Source organism: Zootermopsis nevadensis, unplaced genomic scaffold (assembly GCF_977971745.1).
Source record: "Zootermopsis nevadensis isolate Lab colony 2312 unplaced genomic scaffold, Znev_1.0 Znev_ptg000045l, whole genome shotgun sequence".
NCBI lineage: Eukaryota > Metazoa > Arthropoda > Insecta > Blattodea > Termopsidae > Zootermopsis > Zootermopsis nevadensis.
In genome coordinates, this window is record NW_028259177.1 from 255369 (window position 1) to 275862 (window position 20494).

General features: G+C 38.0%; 2 protein-coding genes across 11 annotated transcripts in view; both read left to right on the forward strand.

Moving 5' to 3' along the window:
- LOC147871589 (dynactin subunit 1-like) overlaps positions 1–11897 on the forward strand; it is a 235193-nt gene extending 223296 nt beyond the window's left edge. For 5 of the 10 annotated variants that reach the window (XM_087360510.1, XM_087360509.1, XM_087360507.1 and 2 more), the window contains 4 exons: positions 5140–5299; positions 6059–6232; positions 6948–7080; positions 7262–8400. In XM_087360510.1, the coding sequence (XP_087216636.1) occupies positions 5140–5299; positions 6059–6232; positions 6948–7080; positions 7262–7563 (769 nt within the window). In that variant the 3' untranslated portion in view covers positions 7564–8400. Of the gene's footprint in view, positions 1–4328; positions 4526–4563; positions 4750–5139; positions 5300–5526; positions 5690–6058; positions 6233–6947; positions 7081–7261; positions 8401–11766 lie in introns of those variants that run through there. The other 5 variants (XM_087360515.1, XM_087360514.1, XM_087360508.1 and 2 more) reach the window with 5 other exon arrangements.
- Positions 11859–19158, forward strand: LOC147871591 (protein argonaute-1-like). The gene is made up of 4 exons (XM_087360523.1): positions 11859–11964; positions 12103–12311; positions 13357–13453; positions 18169–19158. Exons 2-4 carry the CDS (start codon positions 12269–12271, stop codon positions 18314–18316), a joined length of 288 nt encoding a protein of 95 aa, XP_087216649.1. The 5' UTR covers positions 11859–11964; positions 12103–12268; the 3' UTR covers positions 18317–19158.
- Positions 19159–20494: the final 1336 nt, after the last annotated feature.

A 20494-nucleotide genomic window follows, 5' to 3' on the forward strand; every position in this document is an offset into this window, starting at 1 on the left:
CAATTTTTTTTGTTACATGTGATCAACGATCAAGTAGACCGACGCGAAAGATGGCGGCCGAGTATCTGACGTTTCTGCTCATCTGTTGTCGCTTTCAGAGAGTTGTGTTCGCAGAATTTGTTTTCTTTGCTAGGGTGGTGGTTCCATCATCTCGAAATTGTTTTACCCACTGCTGATAAGTAACTCGTGCGAATTTGAGCATGCGCGCTGCGGTGGTTAAAGAACCATTTCATATGGATTGGAAAACAATTCTTAAAGACCTTTGCTGGCAGTTATCACGTGGGTTTTATAATATTTATTTAACTGTTCCTGCTTTTGACTTAGGCGAGTTATCACGCTTTGCTATTTAAAGTCTGGCAAATTCGTCTTTATTATTATTCTTAATGAATTACTTTTGATCTCCTTCCCATTTGATCCCAACTCTGTCTTTTAACTCTGTATTATTTAAGTGAGGATATAAAATGTTTCAAATCATAAAATGAGCTGGAGGCTATATTTACTGTACCTTTAATCAAAACAGTGATTTGAGGTATTGATCTTTGATTTCCCGAAGAGACTTCTATTTGCCAGAGAGGTTTGAAATTCACTGGGGAACATTTATTTTGTATCTATTACTTTGATGTCCCTTTCATTTGTACACTGTAGTAGGAGCTATACTGTACACTACATTATTCCATGGATTTCAATAAATCTAATTTATGTTCCTGTAAGATGTCAGGGTTCATATGTTCTTTGAATGAGACAAGTGGAGTCCTTGAGACCAGGTCAAGAAATTCCCAGTCTTTTATGGAATTTAGAGGTTCATGAGATCTCTCCATGGGGCCACATGCTTACATCCTACTTCTTTAGGGTTAATTTTAATTTTATTCTCCCCTTTACATTTCTCAGTTGTCATAGTTTCATACCTCCTCAAGCCCAGACAGAAGGAAACAAATTCCTATATATATATATATATATGTGTGTGTTATTCGATAACAAACTGTCCATGGACTTGGGACTAACAGGAATTTAATGTATTAAATACAAGATTCAGTACGTAGGACTGCAAGAGCACACCAGTAGTGGCACAGCGAGTAAAAATTCAAAGTGTGCAAAGAGGGTTCTGGAGGAGAATACGTCATTCTTCGCGATGTCTTAACACCACTGCGTAACGCAAGCTACGCACTGATTAATGATAATATTAAAAACTTAGCTCTCAGATTAAAGCGCACTTCATAAAGGCGTGAGAGTAGAACTCCACGCAATTCAGACATCGTTAAACGTACATGGTGTGGAGTGGACTGATCTGGCTTAGGTTATGGCGCTCTGTTCCATGAATAACACTGAACTCAGGCTCAGTAAACTGTTGAAGGGAAATGATGATAGTTTTGAAGACTTGAATTCTATAAAAGTAGCGAATTTCAAGTACATTCATCAATTGAAAGGAATGTCAGAATGCTCTTAGAGAATGAATCCTTCAATGATATTTAAGGATCCAGTCCTTACCGCGAAGAAAACACAACTCTGCACCATTACAGAGATCAACTGGTTAACGCTGTTTAAGAAATTGATCGCTGATTACGGCGAGAACCACACAAAACCCATAAACACAAAGTGTTACTGATTTTTGGAGTAGTTGGTACGTATACTTACCATTCCATTTAAAGGGATTAAAGTAAAGTTCGGTGGTCATACTGCCTCAATCTTTAGGCCGATATTTGAAGTTTTCTCAGCGCTGAGTATGAAGATTCCTGCCTTCTGATATGATGCGCTGTGTAGTCTGGTAGATCTTTACTAACGTTTCGGAAGTCATACTGCCTCCATCATCAGGACGAGTTTTGAGTTTCTTTCATTTGCGAGTAAGAAGGTTCCTATATTCTGGGATGTTGAGCTGTGTAGCCAGGTAGATCTTTACTAACATTTCGGAAGTCATAATGCCTCCATCTTCAGGGCGATATTTGAAGTTTTCTCAGCGCTGAGTATGAAGATTTCTGTCTTCTGGGATGTTGCGCTGTGTATTCTGGTAGATGTTTAACAACGTTTCGGGGGCCACACTGCCTCCATCTTCAGGGCGATATTTGAAGTTTTCTAAGCGCTGAGTATGAAGATTTCTGTCTCCTGGGTTGTTGCGCTGTGTATTCTGGCAGATGTTTAACAACGTTTCGGAAGTCACACTGCCTCCATCTTCAGGGCGATATTTGAAGTTTTCACAGCGGTGAGTATGAAGATTTCTGTCTTCTGGGATGTTGCGCTGTGTAGTCAGGTCGATGTCAACCAACGTTTCGGGGGCCACACTGCCTCCATCTTCAGGGCGATATTTGAAGTTTTCACAGCGGTGAGTATGAAGATTTATGTCTTCTGGGACGTAGCGCTGTGTAGTCTGGTAGATGTTTAACAACGTTTCCGAGGTCATACTGCCTCCATCTTTAGGGCGATATTTGAAGTTTTCTCAGCGGTGAGTATGAAGATTTCTGTCTTCTGGGTTGTTGCGCTGTGTATTCTGGTAGATGTTTAACATCGTTTCGGAGGTCATACTGCCTCCATCTTCAGGGCGATATTTGAAGTTTTCTCAGCGCTGAGTATGAAGATTTCTGTCTTCTGGGTTGTGTAGTCTGGTCGATGTTTAACAACGTTTCGGAGGTCACACTGCCTCCATCTTCAGGGCGATATTTGAAGTTTTCTCAGCGCTGAGTATGAAGATTTCTGTCTTCTGGGATGTAGCGCTGTGTAGTCTGGTAGATGTTTAACAACGTTTCGGAGGTCACACTGCCTCCATCTTCAGGGCGATATTTGAAGTTTTCTTGTACCTGTACCACACAAAAGAAATTCTGCCCACTTCTACAAGCTTTGCTTTGGTCTGTTCACCCAAGAAGATGTGATCGATGTGTGGGGACGGACCCTCATTCTCCACTCTACGTATTTAACGACGTCTTCTTTGTTTATTCTTGTCAGTCTTGTATTTTTGCGTTGCATTTCTACTTCCAGGGCGCCTAAGCCATCGCTGTGCACATTGCAACGTTGAAGGCGGCCCTGGTTCTAGCTAAGTGTTAAGTAGCGAGTACATTTTTCCAACACTGACTGCTTTGCGTTGCTTATATTTAAATGAAACTAGGATAAATTGAACAAAAACAATTTATGCAATGTCTTTGTTAAAAAACAAAACGTAAACTCGAATCTGAATGTACACTTTTTCATGAGAAATGTACAGAGTATGTTTGTTAGCACGTGCAAACTACATGTGACAGAGACCCTTGAATTAAGAATCAATACAAATCAAAGTTCCTTTCAAGAATTAACGACGTGGACTTGAGTTTGTCGGATTCCTGGAATGATCTGCCAGCACTTTCATGTTAATCAGTGGAAATGCATCGATGCGAGAAATGGCTATTTCACACCCCTGAAACAGAAAGGCATTGAGACGTAGCAGGGAGAGTCCCGTTTTTCAGGAAGTCGAGCTAAAAACCATCTGTTCACTTTGCTTATAAAAGCCATGCAGTTGATATGTTCGGACACAGTTTCAAAGCTTAAAAAGACACATCACCAAAATACAAATAAAAGCCCTGCATTTGCATCTTCGCATGCAACACGATTTGCAGCTCAAGTTAGGACTCGGACAGGAAATCCCTGGTCCAGATTCCAAGACATCGTTCGAAGGAAACATTAATCATCTTCTGCATTTTTGCGTTTTGAAGTGGGTGCTGACACAGACTGCTGGGTGTTAATGCTTCATAGTGTGGTGACCAACATCTTGGAATGAGAGAGTTTGTCATGTGTGTAAGGTTTTAAGTTGCAGGTACTCTTGGCTTTGGCCGCAGCTTGTCACCAAAGATGTGATTCCTCTTCCTGGAAAGAATATGGTTTTGCCGTTTATCAGCTTCATTCCATTTCATATTCTCAGTTCAAGCTAATGCCACAGGAAGAACTTCAAAACGTCAGTCATTCTGCATTTGTTAAGCAGCAGATAGTGGGGCTCTGCAGTTTCACTCATTTAGCAAGTGCGGTGGGTCGACTTGAGATGTTTACACAGATGTTGGAGGTAACTTGTAGGCATGTAATTACTAGCGCCCACCGACAATCTATTCGGTGATGAAGACTTAGTCACTCGGTGTGTTATAGATGCTGGTGCAGTACAATCCGGTGACTGATGGGCTATGTGGTAAATGTGCGCCAGGATGTAGGCGATCTAGTGGCGAAATGTGGGTTATTTACTTCATAGTGCTTCTTGCAAATTTTATTTTCTGTAGTTTCCGAACCTAGCTGTCCTTTCGCGGCGTTGCTTTCATAAATTATTCGAAGACTTTCAGGTTATGTATATGTTTGGTAGTTGGTTTCTTATAGGTGAAGTTGTTAGGAGCTTTTTGGCCTTCATATGTCTGTAGTCTGGCAGTCACGGAAGTACTCTTCAGCACCCTCGTTGCTACTTATGAGTTTACAATCTGTGGAGTGGTATTTCAGGTAGCATTTCGTTCGGTGGTGCAGTGGAGTGTTCGCGGACGGACATCTACTTCAGTGCTGATGTCGGTAGATGACAGGAAAGTTCGTCAGGGTGCGCATATAACGATCATTGAATATCCCTCGTGCTCCTGCGGTGGCGGGATGTGTTCGCTGTTTTTCAGACGTTGCCGTCCCTGCGTATGAGAAAATGGCGCAGCTGCTGTGGTCCTCTTGTGTTTTTCCGTCGGCGTGATTGTAGGATGCATTCTCGGTCCAGTGCAGATTTATTATTTATTATGAAATAAATAATTAATAGTTTGTGAAAGGAATTTAAGTGTAGGTCATGCATTGTGTAGTCACCTCTCACCAGCCCATAGCTAATCCCTTTATTGACTGAGCTGTCTGAGCAAACAAAATTATTTATTGTTAATTAACTATATTATCAAACCCACACTAATCTTAGCATCACAACACAAGACAGTTCTTCGTGAAAATAATCTTACAATGCCACACTGTTATTGTGTAACACGCTTTTACTCTCTGATCTCGTTTCATTCTAGCTCTAATTAATGTTTTATAACATTGAAACAATTGTGACACTTTCTGGATAATACATCAGTTCTGACCTGCACCACTTGATGTTTTTATGCTCATAATTTTCAGTTTCAGAGACAAATTGGTATCCCGGCAGTTACTAATTATTCCTGTGCATGTATGTTGTTACAGAATGCGGGACCTGTCTGCTCACGAGAAGCACGAGTTTCAAAAACTGCAGAAGGATCTGGATCTAAGGAAGTCTGAGATTGCCGAGCTTGCTCGCACTAAAGAGAAACTGAGCTCAAGAGTAGAAGAAATGGATAACCAAATTTCTGATTTGCAGGAGCAGGTATGCAGTTCAGGTGCACTCTTACTAAGGTGCTGCTAGTGTGTCTTGTTTGCTGTTTAAGTCACATATTTCCACATTGTGTAATATCCTAAATTATGGATACTTCATTTTCAAGCACTGTAATTTGTGTTATTTCCTTAAATTAAGGGATTATATTTTATAAGCTTAGGAAATGTATTTAGAGAACAGGTCTAATTTAGGTTTATGCAGCTCTGGGGGGCAGAGGAAATGGTTCAACAATTGGCAGACTCCAAACTTACCCTTGAAGAACGTGTGAAGGATTTGGAAGAAGCCGTAGCAGATTTAGAGGCCTTGCAAGACATGAATCAACAGCTCCAAGAAGTTAGCCGAGAACTGAAAGTGGATCTTGCTAATTTTGCTACTAGGGAGGTATGATTCATATGGATAACTTCCACCTTTATGGTGAGGGCTTGTTTGGTTGTCCATGACAAATGAGAAGAAATTTATGGGCGAGTTACTGCAGGGTTTCTTAGCCTTTTCTACATGGTTTTACACTGAAATATAGTTCAGTATTTCTCAGCACATGTACTGTTGTAAAATTATGTATGTATGCACATTTATGCAGAAATCATGTTCAGTTTTGTTTTGCAATTGAAACAATTTGTAGATTGACATTTTAAGACCAAGTAATAAATGATAAAAGTTACAGAAAATAAAATATTAGTTTTACTGTGATTATTCTGAAAATATTGATGCTACTGCCTGTGTTTAAGAGAATTACACAATTATATATTCCAGGCACAGCGAGAAAAGGAAGAAGCTTTAGAAACACTGGCAGACCGAGAAATTACCATCGCCAAGTTCCGTGAACTGGTCCAGCAAATGCAGGAGCAGAGTCGGGAGCTGCGGCAACGGTTGGAGAGGGAATCCACAAAACCCGTTTCTGCTCTTCCAGAGATCCTAGATTTTAAGGCATGTGTTTTCGTATTTTGTAGAAAGAAAATGTGAACTGTTCCTGGTGGTGGACACTTTTCTTGTAGGCATTTAGTATGTCACAGTTTGTGGGCTTCACCTGAAATTGTTAGGGAGAATGAAAAAGTATGATCTAATTGGAATGGTTCAGGACAGAGTGCAGCAGTGTCTTATACGTGAGAGAGTGTTTAGGTGCCATGGCAGATTTAAACAGATGTTAGTAATGCAATATATACCATGCTGAGTTATATGTCAACACATGTTATTTGCTGGAGGATTAACTATCTGGTAACAGAATTTAAAGGCTGAACACCTGTGATGCCAAAACCTGTTGTTGGACATGATCCTGATCCACTTCAATTCAGTTCAGATCTTTATAAACTGTTTCATTGAGATTATTTTAATATTATCCTGAGCAAGAAAGTTGGTTAAATTTGACTGAATTTTCCTCAGTCTCTCTGGGTGAATGTCAATACATTACCTGAAAAAAGGATATCATTTGTTATTATATTCCAATTTTATTCAGTACACTAAACCACTGTCATTAAATAAAGTAAAAGTCAGTCAGTTCCATCCTCTTACCTTTTCCTGGGTCTTCCAGGAGGATTCTCCACCAAAATTCAGTGTATATTAATTTATGATAATTATAATTTTATTACCATAACAGTATTAGCTGAGGTGTGATGTACCAGTAATAATAGTTTTGTTCCTTTAGAAAATGTTTACTGAAAGTAAAGCCCGTACAAAGGCAATTGATTTGGAGCTTCGATGCCTCGATGTGCAGCAGTCATATCAACACGTTCAGTATCTAGCGGCAAATATGCCTGAAACTTTCACGAGCAGGGGAGGTATGTGCGTGTTACACTTAGTTACATTCTCATTGTCTCTCATTTCCTAAATTGTGAGCCTCTTGTACAGGCAATGTTATTGTGGACTTGCTTGGTTTATAAATTGTATGTCATCTGAACTGTTCTTTCATAACAGGAGTACGTCTGTTCAAGTAGATTTATGTGGGGTGTTGTTTTGTAGGAGACCATGATGCAGTACTTGTGTTCTTGCTGATTTCACGGTTGTTGTGGAAGGCAGAAATCTTGTTATCACAAGTGAGGGACAAGTTCTGCCTATTGAAAAGATTGGTCTTATTGCAGTTGTCAGGGGCCATGCTGTTGAACAGTTTACTTTCAAGTCAAGACTTTGTCATTATGTGTATTCTCTTCAGGTATGTATATTGTATTTGTTTTTGCCCATTACTGGGTACAGGTTTCATAACAAGAGAGACGCAAGATTACTTCCCTCGTAAAAACACAGATACACAGAGAATAAAATATTGATTTTGTACTTTTAATTCTAAATGCAGTTTGTTCCTAGTTATTGTTTATTCTGGCATACTTCTTCAAGGTTGTTGGTTTGTATGTTGAGGTTCGTCATCCTCGAATTATAATCTGTTTTGATGATTTAGATACTTGTGTTGCTGTAGATCTCTTTTCTTCCCATGTTCACTCATGTTTTACAAAATTAAACAAAACTTTTATCACTTACTCTGACGTGACCCTTCTGACATCTTCCTGTTTTACAATAGAACCACTTCCAGCAACAGAATGCTACTTTGTCATACAGCAAGGACTCACTAAAGAATAGATTGTCTGCTTACACAATTGATAGTGAGACTATGCAGTCTGAAAAGATTCAGTGCTTTGTATTGCTGATGATGTAAACATTTTGTAATACATTCTAAATGAGGGAAAAAACCATATTTTATACATAAGCATTTGTACTGGCTCTTATTTTGTTGCTACTAGGAATACTGCTCTCTGTGGACTGTGACTGCTTATAGATAAAGACAAGATGTTTACACAGAATTTGTATGGAAACATTTTGTCCTAACCCATTTAGACTCTGATGAAGTATCATTAATTATTTCTGTGGAAAGTGAAAACTGGTATCACATTTTTCCCAAAGTGTTTTATTTCTGTATATTATATGTTTAGAAAAGTGGTTCTCAAACAAAAGTTTTGTCTAGGCCATATTCACTTTTACATAATTGTGCCAAAATCTAAGTAGACTGTGATAATTTTTTTAACGTCTTGTTTCCTTTGTTTCTTCTGTGAAACATTCCACAAGTTCTAAAAGTAACATAATAAAAAGTAGAAGTGCAGGTAGAATAAGAATATTCTACTGGTTTATCCCCTCAGAATATTCTCCTATTAAATCCATACAGTTCTACCATTGGTGCTAACCAAACAGTAAACAGTTTTTGAAGATCATTTTGAGTGCTGCTGTTTAATGTCTTGAATTTAGTGTATATGGTATCCTTTTAAACAGTTCTTGAGTTTGAGAAATAAAAAAATTGTTAGGAGGCAAGAAGATTAGAGGTTTGATTATTGTTATCTATGTTGTATGTTGGGAAACCTGAAGGGAAGAGACCGCTGGGGAGACCTAGACGTAGATGGGAGAATAATCTCAGGCGGGATCTATGGGAGATAGGAGTTGAAGGAAACTAGATTTTGTTGGCCCAGGACAGGGTCCGGTGAAGGGCTTTGCTTAATTCGGTGATGAACCTTCGGGTTCGGTAAGCCATCTAGTTAGTTAGTTATGTTGTATATTATTCATATCAAGTTGAAATTTCGAATAGGTTTCAAATTTTAGAGACAAATGAAGATAATGAAAGTGTGGACATCAACAGGGAGTGGGAAAATGTCAGAAACTGCATCAAAATTTCAGCAAAAGATAAACTAGGATACTACAGGAGAAAGCAAAATAAACCGTGGTTTGATGAAGAATGTTCAAAATTAATAGATCGAAGGAAGCAAACAAAATTTCAATGGTTGCAGGACCCGAACAAAACAAATGCGGATAATCTATGTAACGTGAGACGTGAGGCTAGTAGAACCTTTAGGAATAAGGGCAAAATTGCTGAACTTGAGACAAATAATAAGGAAAAAAACATCAGAGACCTGTACAGAGGCATTAATAACTTTAAGAAAGGATATCAACCCCAGACCAATTTGGTAAAGGATGATAGTGGCAATTTGCTTGCAGATCCAATAAAAATTGTGAATAGGTGGAAAAATTTCTTTAGCGAGCTCTTAAATGTTCATGAGACTGGTGATATTAGACAGATTAAAATGCATACAGCTGAACTGTTGATGCCAGAACCTAGCTTAGATGAAGTGGAACTAGCCATTGGGAAGTTGAAAAGTTATAAATCTCCAGGAATTGATCAGATTCCGGCCGAATTAATTAAAGCAGGTGGCAAAGGGTTGCATATGAGGATCCATAAGCTTATTCAGTTAATTTGGGATAAGGAAGAGATGCCACAACAATGGAAGGAATCCATAATTATTCCTATTCATAAGAAGGGGGACAAGACTGAGTGTGGTAATTACCGAGGAATATCGCTGCTATCAACCTCATACAAAATTCTATCCAACATTCTTTTGGCAAGATTAACCCCATATGCGAATGAAATTATTGGGGATCATCAGTGTGGGTTCAGACGAAACAGATCAACGATTGATCAGATCTTTTGCATTCGTCAGATACTAGAGAAAAAATGGGAGTTCGGTGGGACCGTACATCAGTTATTTATAGATTTCAAAAAAGCCTATTACTCTGTGAAGAGAGAAGTGCTATATAATATTCTTATTGAATTTGGTATACCAAAGAAGCTAGTGGGTCTAATAAAAATGTGCTTAAATGAAACCTGTAGGAAAATTCGAGTAGGTAAATATGTATCTGAGACATTCCTCATCAAGAACGGTCTAAAACAAGGAGATGCTTTGTCTCCCTTGCTCTTTAACTAGAATACGCCATCAGGAAGGTCCAAGATAGGCAGGAGGGTGTTGAGGAGGATATTTGGGCCTAAGAGGGAAGACAATGGGGCGTGGAGAAAACTGCACAATGACGAGCTTAAAAATCTGTACTACTCCCCCAGTATTGTCAGGGTGATTAAGTCGAGAAGATTGAGATGGGCGGGACATGTAGCGCGCATGGATGGGACAAGAGGTGTGCACCGGGTACTGGTTGGGAAACTTGAAGGGAAGAGACCGCTGGGGAGACCTAGACGTAGATGGGAGGATAATCTCAGGCGGGATCTATGGGAGATAGGAGTTGAAGGAGACTGGATTTTGTTGGCCCAGGACAGGGTCCGGTGGAGGGCTTTGGTTAATTCGGTGATGAACCTTCGGGTTCAGTAAGCCATCTAGTTAGTTAGTTAGTAGTATCTTCTTTGGAACCCATTAAGCATGTGGTCTACCCCAGCAGAAGGATAGAAACAATGGTAAGAGTTTGGCCCCCCATTCTGTTGAAATGTTTGAAATCGTTGAGGACGCTGAAACGAAACCTGAGGAGTCTGCACCAGAGACTGATTCTGAGTCACCTGTTAAATCAACTAATGTCCAAGGAGACACAAGGAAGATGTTGCATGATGTTCAGGGAGGTGCTACTTTGACAATTATCTCTAACAAAAAAATTGCTAGATTATCACTGGAAAATGTTGAGCAACCACGATCTCAACGATTATCAGATGAAGAAATTATCAGGGTGAGTGCAGTTGCTAGTAGTGATCCAACTGCATGTCTCCGTCTAATTCAGCTTCAAGCAGAATCAGTTGATAAATTGAACGATTCCCCACGTAAAGTGTCCAATCCTGGTTACTGTGTGAAAATGCATGCAACCTCAAGTGATAACCTACTTTCACTCTGCCTTCAGATGATGGACAGAATCAACAAAACAGAAGAGATCACTGTAACTGCATGGCGTGATTCTGAATATGTAATTCTAGATCCAACTAACAAGACAGATTTCACATGCTGACAGCGGTTTGAAAATAGTGGGTAGATCTTCACAGTTTGCTGTTATAGAAGTTGGACAAAGATCTGAACATAACACATCTACTGATCTAAAATAATTAATTCTTAAAAAGGAAATTGAAGTGTCTAAAACATACGAAATAATTGGCAACTTTAGTGACCCAAATCCTTCATGTAACACTGCTGTAGTAGGGTTAAGAGACACCTCTTCAGTTCTGGATGATGACTGCAAGGGTTTCTATGGGAATGACAAAGAGACTGATGATGGTGAACCTCCTCTTGAACTGAATGACAGTTCAAGCTCAGATGATGAAAGTCCATCTCTTGGTAACCTATTTATGCATCACTCTGACAAGGTGGGTGCAATAAAAGGGAATATGGGGTCACAGTGTGTCTGAAAATATTTTATTTACTTTTGGTTTTGATGAATGAGAATTTAAATAAACATTCAGTTTATTGATTATAGTATATAAAGTTTATTCTGTAGTTATTCTTTAATATTATATAGAGGTTTTAACATGATCCACTGTGGATGAGCAGATGTTGTTTTCAGATTACCCTGAAAACTGAATGATTTGTTACATACATCACAGGAATATAGCCTTTCACCACTGTGCGTACGCTGATGGGTCTTCAGGTTATGCTGATCGATGAATGACTTGTTACACAAATCGCAGGAATATGGACGCTGGCCATCATGAATTATGTTCTCTTCTTTTGCAGGACTGTAGCAAACAAATCGAAAGTCTTCAAAGCCTAGAAAATTTTATTCCATTGTGTGCTGATCATGCATTCGCGTTCACTGGGCGTTGACTGTGACGTCACAACATGGCGGATATGTTTCGTCAGCTTTAGTGAGTTGTTACAGAACAAGGACTGTATTAGTACAACTGTGAACTGAAGTGAGCCATATCTTGAAGTGTCAGTATTTATTACATCCAACAACCAATCAGATTTCTATTTAGTCACTGCAACAGTATCAGTGCCCGTTGAAAATAAATAATTCTGAATCTTTATTACGCAGTTTTCTGTTCTCAGTCGTCACTTTATCTCTCTTAGGTCAAGTTATTCGGGTTCTGAACTTCATTTTGAAACATTCCTAAGAACTAAATCAGTTTTTACGATGTTTTGAAGATATGTTGCATGTGAAATCCAACAAATACTGAACTTTTCTGCCTTCAAAGACTTTGGACATCCATGGATATTTGTGTAGCTAGCAGCAAAAATGAATTTCTTCTTGGCTTTTACCTGTTGTCTATCTTGTTTAGGTCAGTTTGAATAATATTAAAACTTTTAATGACTTTCATGTAATAAAGACCTTTTGCTACTCTGATAACTCAGAATAATATGATGTTAATTTTCTCACATTAATTTGTATGTTGTTAATACGTAGGAGGCTAAATGTTATGTTTTGTATTTATACAATTTGGTAGAATCAATGCATTGCTTATATACTTACAGGTAGATTTTGATTAAAGTTTGTTATTGTCAACATTGTCAGTGTTGGTAAAATTCATTACAATTTTAGGAGCTAGCCAAGACTTTGGGGACCAAACGTAATGTTGCTGCATTTAAGAGTACATTGCAATCAGGTCTTTTCTCATTGTGATTATGAATTAATGACGGCTGCCTCCATTATAGCATTATTTGTTGCATTTGTAACCACACTTGGAGGATACAATCAGGATCTTTGGTTAGTGTATGAACTGTAGTGATCTGATAAGAACAGTTCAATTATTTAATAAAACTATTAATGATAAACTGTTTGCACAGCTTTATTCAGTCAGACTTTCATGACATTTTACTATACCAGGTGATCTTAAGGCAGTAAATACTAAATGTATGATAATTCTTACAACAAAGATAGGATTGACCTGTTCATTTACAGGTTTGGGTCCATTGCATGAGCTTTATATAAACTATGTTTATTTGTCATAAGAGATATTTTGTTTTGAGGTTATGTACATTGTTTTGTATAACAATAAATATTCAAATTATATAAGTTGAAATATAAACTTACAGTATGTAGCATCTAGCTTTCTTGAAGTTAATGACATTTCCAGGTACTAGCATTGTTAAGACCTAAGTAGTTTGGTCTGCAATGTAAAAAAATCTTGCTGTTAAAATGTTATTGCACAGTGTAGAAGACTAGGTTGCTTCTATTATAAACATGTATGTTATGCAGATTGTGTATGTTGTATTGAATTTTTATGCTTATAAATATATCATGTTTCTCTATGTTTCTAGTTTTGTTAGAACTACTGTTGAAACTGTATAACATTTTGTGTAATTATACATAATTCCTTATTTCAGACGTGCAAAGGAAGAATTCAGGCGGAAAAATTTTCCTGATCGATATCCAGCTTTTAATGGGAGGAAAAACTTGTACAGTACTCGAGAGCTGCCAGAGGTATGTTTGGTTTAATTTAACAAGTGTAAGCTGTTGCTGCTGGTAATGTTGATGTGGATGTAAAGTCATACAACTTGTGATGGAGGCAGTACGTTCCTTTGAAACATTGATCAACTTGTACCAGACTACACAGTGCGACATCCCAGATGACAGCCATCTTCATACTTATCGTTGTGAAAGTCTCAAGTTTTGCCATATCAGAGTTAATTTAAAAAGTTAGTTTCCCTTTGGATCACTGTAACTTTGTCTTCCAGTGTATGTGTTGTAAAATTTATAAGTGTTCAGTTCTGAACATTATGGTACATACAGCTATTGAAAGTGATACTGTGATACTCTGTAGCAAAGAACTAAAGTGTTTTTTTCTTCAGAAAACTGAAAGTCTCATGGTGCATGATGATGAATCTGTTAGGGTTAAAAAGTGTGAGATTACCATCAAATACACACCCCAAGTTGATTTTGGATCCCTCTCTACATGCATGAGCAGTGAAAGTACACTGGAAATCCCACAGAAATGTATTCAGGCTGTAGATATTGTAATTCAAATCTAAAACTTCTTGACGATGGTGAAGAGTCAATTGAATAAAAATTTACTTGGATATTATCCATCGTCTAGTAAATATACGAGGGTCGCTCATTAAGTAATGCCCCACATTTTTTTCCTCAGAATATATTTATTCAAGATGGCTCAAATTTAGTGACAATATAAATCAATGTTTCCCTTACACATACTATTTTTCCACATAGTCCCCATCAACTTGTACGGCTTTACGCCATCGTGGAACAAGAGCATGCATGCCTTGCCGGTACCAGCTCTTGTCCTGTGCACGTAGCCATGTCCTCACTGCTTGAATAACGCTCTCGTCATCTTCAAACCTTGTTCCGCGGATAGCATCTTTAAGTGGCCCAAAGAGATGGAAGTCAGAGGGTGGATGGGGCAGCACCGTCCAACCCAATTTGGTGATTTCTTCCCGGGTTCTCGGACTTGTGTGAGGGCGTGCATTGTCGTGCAGGAGCAAAATTTCTGCTGGATGCTTGTGAGGCCGAACTCGTCGGAAACGCTTCTTGAGGGTTTCAGGGTCCTGATGTACGCGTCTGAATTGATGGTCGCACCTCTTGGCATCACATCCACAAGAATGACTCCATCACTGTCCCAAACGACAGTCATCATGACTTTTCCGGCGGAGGGATTTGACTTGAATTTCTTCTTTCTCGGTGATTGAGGATAATGCCACTCCATTGACTGCCTTTTTGTCTCCGGCTCAAAGTGGTGTATCCAGGTTTCGTCACCTGTAATGATCCGGGACAGAAAGACCTCTCCCTTAGCATCAAAATGCTCCAACAATTCAGAAGAAATCGTTTTCGTTTGAATCCTGTGGTCTGCTGTGAGACTTCGTGGAACCCATCTTGCGCACACCTTCGAATATCCGAGAGCCCGGATAATTGCAATCACACTTCCATTGCTGACTGAAAGCTGTTGGGCCAATTGTCGAGTTGTGATGCGCCGATCCTCACGAATAATGGCATCCGCGCGGTTCAACATGTCTGGAGTGGTGGCTGTGGCAGGACGTCCAGAGCGCGGCAGATCACGGAGCTCGGTTTCTTCACTTCCTGAAGCTTTAACTGTCTTAGCCCAGCGACCAACGGTACTCCTATCGACTGCACAGCTTCCATACACAGCACACAAACGTTTATGAATGTTCACCACAGTTTCTTTTTCAGCAAAAAAGAATTCAATTACAGCTCGTTGCTTGTAACGAGAGTCGTTCACAGACGCCATTTTAACAGTTCACTACAGCTCCGCCATCGGTTGGAATCATTTGAAACTCCGTACACGAACGCGGGAAACATCAAATCTCAAGCATGTAAAAGTACACTTTTCTATCTTCATTATTGGCTGAGAAAAAAAATGTGGGGCATTATTTAATGAGCGACCCTCGTAAAACGTAAAACGACGTTTCGGAGATGGGACTCTATCTCCGTCTTCAGGTTCCTACACAGTTGGGCCCACTAGATAGAGCTAATCCCTATCTCCGGACAAAGTAAAAAAGTAAAAGTCCCGGAATAAAAAGGCATTAACACACCATCCATCCGTGGGACGTAAAAGAATAGAAGTAGGAGCCAGAGTATTATTAACAGAACCCAATACCATCTACAGAAAATACAAGGAGGCGGCACACATGGCACTACTCGCCAATCCTATCAGCCAGCCTAGTTTGGATTTATCTCCTATTTGGATTCCTGTCATCTCTGAAGAAATCCAAGTTGGGCATCGAGTTTCAAGTTAATATTCATGTGTATTTATTCCCACCTTTTGTGGGTTTTTTTTATCGTGTTCAATGAATTTTGTTTTCTACTCTATTCTTTTACGTCCCACGGATGGATGGTGTGTTAATGCCTTTTTATTCCGGGACTTTTACTTTTTTACTTTGTCCGGAGATAGGGATTAGCTCTATCTAGTGGGTCCAACTGTGTAGGAACCTGAAGACGGAGATAGAGTCCCATGTCCGAAACGTCGTTTTACGTTTTATATTTACTAGACGATGGATAATATCCAAGGAAATTTTTATTCAATTGTAGATATTGTGCTGTGCAATGCACCAGCTTTTCATGGGTACGTAGTTAATTAGCTATTTTGTGACTCTTGGTGTACCAGAAACATCTGATTGGTCTGTAAAGTATTCATCAATACTGTGTCAGTTACAGAGATTGTGTAGTGTCAAATGAAGTGGGTAGATAATGAAATGAAAGTATGTAAAGACTTGTAAGATGTCTACTTCAAGATACTCACTGGTGTTGCCTGCAGGGCCAAGGAAGAGCTAGAAAGCACTGAATCATGGTAACCAGAAAACCTGGCTGAGATTTGATAATGATCTTGAGGAGGATTGTGACATGATAATTGTTAGTTTAATTTTAAAACCTGCAAAATAATTATGAATGTTGATTAAAATGGATATGAGTATTGTAAAAACTCTGCATGTATTTAGTTATTATTCGTAGAGAGATTTTTTGGTTTAAGGGTCAATCTGCAGGATGATAGAACTAGAATTTTTCATCCCAAATTTTTATGGCATTTTAAATAATAGTCTGTGATATAAAATTCCAATTGATTCTGTGATCAGTACATTTTTTATGAATTAGCGACGAGTTGTTAATTTTTAACTTACAGCAGTGCTGTTTGTGCAGGGTCGGATGGGTCTTTGGTAGGTATGTTTGCGTCTGTGTGGGTGAAAAGGGGTTACTGGTGAGATCTCTTTTCCTGTCAGGGTTAACATGGGGAATAAGGATGATCACCAGCTGGATTGTAGAAAATTGCTGTGAAGTGGTGAGGTTGCAGGAGTGTTAACTTTTGCCACAGTTGTTAACACTGGTATATACTATATAGTATATGGTTTATTAATGTCGATGAAGATGATTCTCGTACGTACAACACAATGTTTATCAGAAAGAACGCAGCCAGCTTTACGAAGAGAATGAATCCACTCTAATTTCTCGGATTGCTGCCAACTAGGCCACTTTGCAACTCCGTTATTCCCAAGTGTTTGGGACTGTTTCTACAAGTTGCCACTTCCCTACCCTCTTTTTACTGAAAGATTCCGGGAAAATAACTGCTCAGTACTTGGGTTTTTCAAAGGAGTAGCAGGTATATGCATGTGGATACCTGCGTTTTACAGCTTAGTTGTGTGTGCTTCCCCCCTGGGCTTGAACTCTGGGGTCCATGGCATACACATTGGCTAGACCAGTTATAAACTGTTTTATCTCTCCAAATCTTATGTGACTATATATTATTAGAATTCTGAAAGGAGATTCCCTTTTTTGAAGTGTATTTGCAAACTGCTAAATTTCTGTTTATTTGTTCCTTGCTTCAGCTATATGTCAGTTTTATCTTGGAGTATAATTTTGTTTGATTTTAGTTTTACCTTAAAACACTGTATCAGTAAATAAATTTATGTTCTAAAATTTAGCTCTGCTTTTTCGGATGTCAAACTAGAAACAAGAATTGCACGAAGTACCAGAAATCAGCTTATTATTGGCATGTCATTAATATTTTTCTTTCATTTTCTCAACAAGGTACTTAAAAATAGGGCCTTAGTGCTTCCTATTAATGATCTACAATTCATGATGTGATCGCAGTATAATTCTGTAAATTGTGCGGTAGTCGTGAAGTGCAGGAGTATGAGAAATAAATAAATCCATTAGAGTTTGAAGTGAGTTCGTAATGAGTCTTTAGCCTGGTTTCTTACTAAGTTATTTGCGGTTTTCCTGAGTTTCTCCACCAAAATTCTGATATAATGCATTAAAATATGCCAGAATTTCCTTAATTCTTTCACTGAACGCTGTCTAACATGTGCAGTTCATGAGGCATTTAGCATGAAGATAATTCTGTGTTTCACTTTGAAAGTAGAATGCTGTCTTTTCGTTATGGAGGCTTGGTCTGCATGGGATTTATGGTGGATAAAGTGTTACTGGAGTTGGTTTTTTGTGAGTTCTTTTGTCGTATCCTGTCAGTTATTGATTAAACAGTGTTCCATAATATCAGTGCAGTGTGTGACTGCAGGATATTATCAGTCTCATACCTGTTGGGACTTCAGCCCTGAAGTTTACTTTAGTGATGATTTTATTGCATGTCACTGTTTTGTTGAGGTGCATGAAGAATTTAATTTGAAACTGTTTGTCTGTGCTTAATAAGTTAATGGTACTAATGTTTATTTTGTTAGGTTTGTGCAAGTTGGACGCTCATTCTATACTCCTCCAAGCGGTAGTATTTTGAAACTGGGTGATGGACTAGAAATGTGGTATGGAGTGTTCCAAAGTGCCACTTTGGGCTGTAAGCCATTTGTGAACATTGATGGTCAGTATATTTAATGGTTGGTAATACTTGGTACTTAATACAGGGGCTTGTCTTAGTGTTAGCATTACCCTCTATATTTTTAGGTACCTTGTTTAGTTGGACAACATTCCTCAAACCCCTGATAAATTTATTGCAGATATTGTCAGTAGGCATATTTGAAAGTTAAATGTCAACTATAATCAGAATCACATGTGCACCAAAATACATAACCAGGTACTGAAAAAGACACTTTTCTGTTTGCCTCAGATGAGGTGTGCCAAGATTTATGGTAATGGATTTTGTTAATGGGTCATGTGTACTACGGGCCGCTGAACATTCTCTGGGAAACAAAATACATCAGGCATTGAAAACAGAATATATATGAGGTTTTTATGAAAAATGAGCAATATTTTTTCCATTCTTATCAATTATTGGTATTTGTTCTCTTTTTCATTTTTGTTTGTTATTGTGAGACCATTTTATTTCATAAAAGTTAATTGTGAAAAAGTTCTATCACTTTATTTTTAAATAATCCAGGCCATAAATTTGTTTCCAATGCTGAAATTCATTATCCAGAAGACGGAAATCTTCGTACTCACCACTGTGAAAACCTCAAATCATTCTCATTATCATTAGTTTGTACAATTGCTTTAAAATAATTTGTCACCAAAGGGGTTAAGCAGAAATAAGGCATTTTTTTATCAAAAGCTTTGGGTTGGTGGTCCAGATTTCAGCTCTGAATACGGAACTTGGCATGATTTTTTAATTACATTACAGGTTTTCTGCGTAATGTTGTAAATTATTTTTCCTTGTATTGAATTAAAATTATATCATATTGAAAAAAGATTTGAAATAAAAGTTGTAGATGTGTATGGGATATATGTATTACTTGTGTAATGCTCATTTTGAGAAGATTGATAAAGTTTGCAGAGTTGTGTAAAATAAAATAATTTATAGTCACGTACATTTTTAAAAATGGGCCATCTGGTATGTAGAACCCTTCAGTGGAACTGTGAAATCAGTTGAAGAGTATGAATACTGAAGTAATCATACTGCAGCACTAAGTTTATTTGTTACATTTATTTCTGATTTAATTGTGATAATTATGTTTTACAGTGACACATAAAGGTTTTCCATCACCACAAAATGTTGTGGATGCCATTCATGAAATCTGCAGACCTCAAGATGACTGTGAGTTGAACGACGATCAGAAGGAAGATTTCAAGAGCTATATCCGTGGTAAGGGTGAGAATAGTTACTGAAACACTGCATTATCCCTTTCAGTACCAAGCCAGTACATTATGCCATAAGACTGCGAAGCCAGTTAAGAGATATATTTTTCTTTGGAAATGTATTTTAAACTTTCAAGAGAACTGTGTTCATATATGAGCTGTTAAAAGCAAGTAAAACTTTCGTTTTGCAAAATACATTTTCAAATTAACATTGAATTTTCACATATAAAATAATGTTCTTCAAAGATGAAAAAGTTATGAACACAATTAATACAAGTTGGTAGGAAACCACAACAAATTCATTGTCAGCATTGTTATTCACAGCAAAAGCATTACAGAGATCAGATGGATAATGCTGTTTAAGGAAATAATTGTTGTTTATTCTGAGAATCATGAAAACCATAAATGCAAATTATAAAAGTTATTGATTGTTAAAAAAGGTGGAACATGTAGTTAACACTGAACTTCAAAGACTTAACGTTATGAAGAAAATAATATGGTTGAAAACTCTGTTGATCAGGGACCATTATGTCCCTTTAAAATTCACTTCGTAAGGTTTTCAAATGTGGCCTTTTCAAGTAAGGTGTTTGAACTATGGGGTCTGTGCTAACTATATGCTGGTCTTTTAAATTGTGGGCATAAGAGGAGAAGTGACATTATATACTTTTCTCAGGAGGGACAAAGTTATTTTAAATATTCAGCAATGTGTGTAGGCCTATTGTTAATTTATTTAAATACAGATTTGTGTCCTCACACTATAACATCTGACTGTTGGTTTAGCTATTTGAATAACATAACATGAAGATGGCTGTTTTCTGGGAACTTCTGCCAGACTGCATGGCACTATAACCCAGAAGACAGTCATCTTCATGCTCATCACCTTGAAAATCTCAAGTCCTACTAAGCAGCAACATTATTTGGTACATAGGAGTTATCTCCTTTTTGCATGAAGGTTTTGAATTCTAGTTTAAATAGCATTTC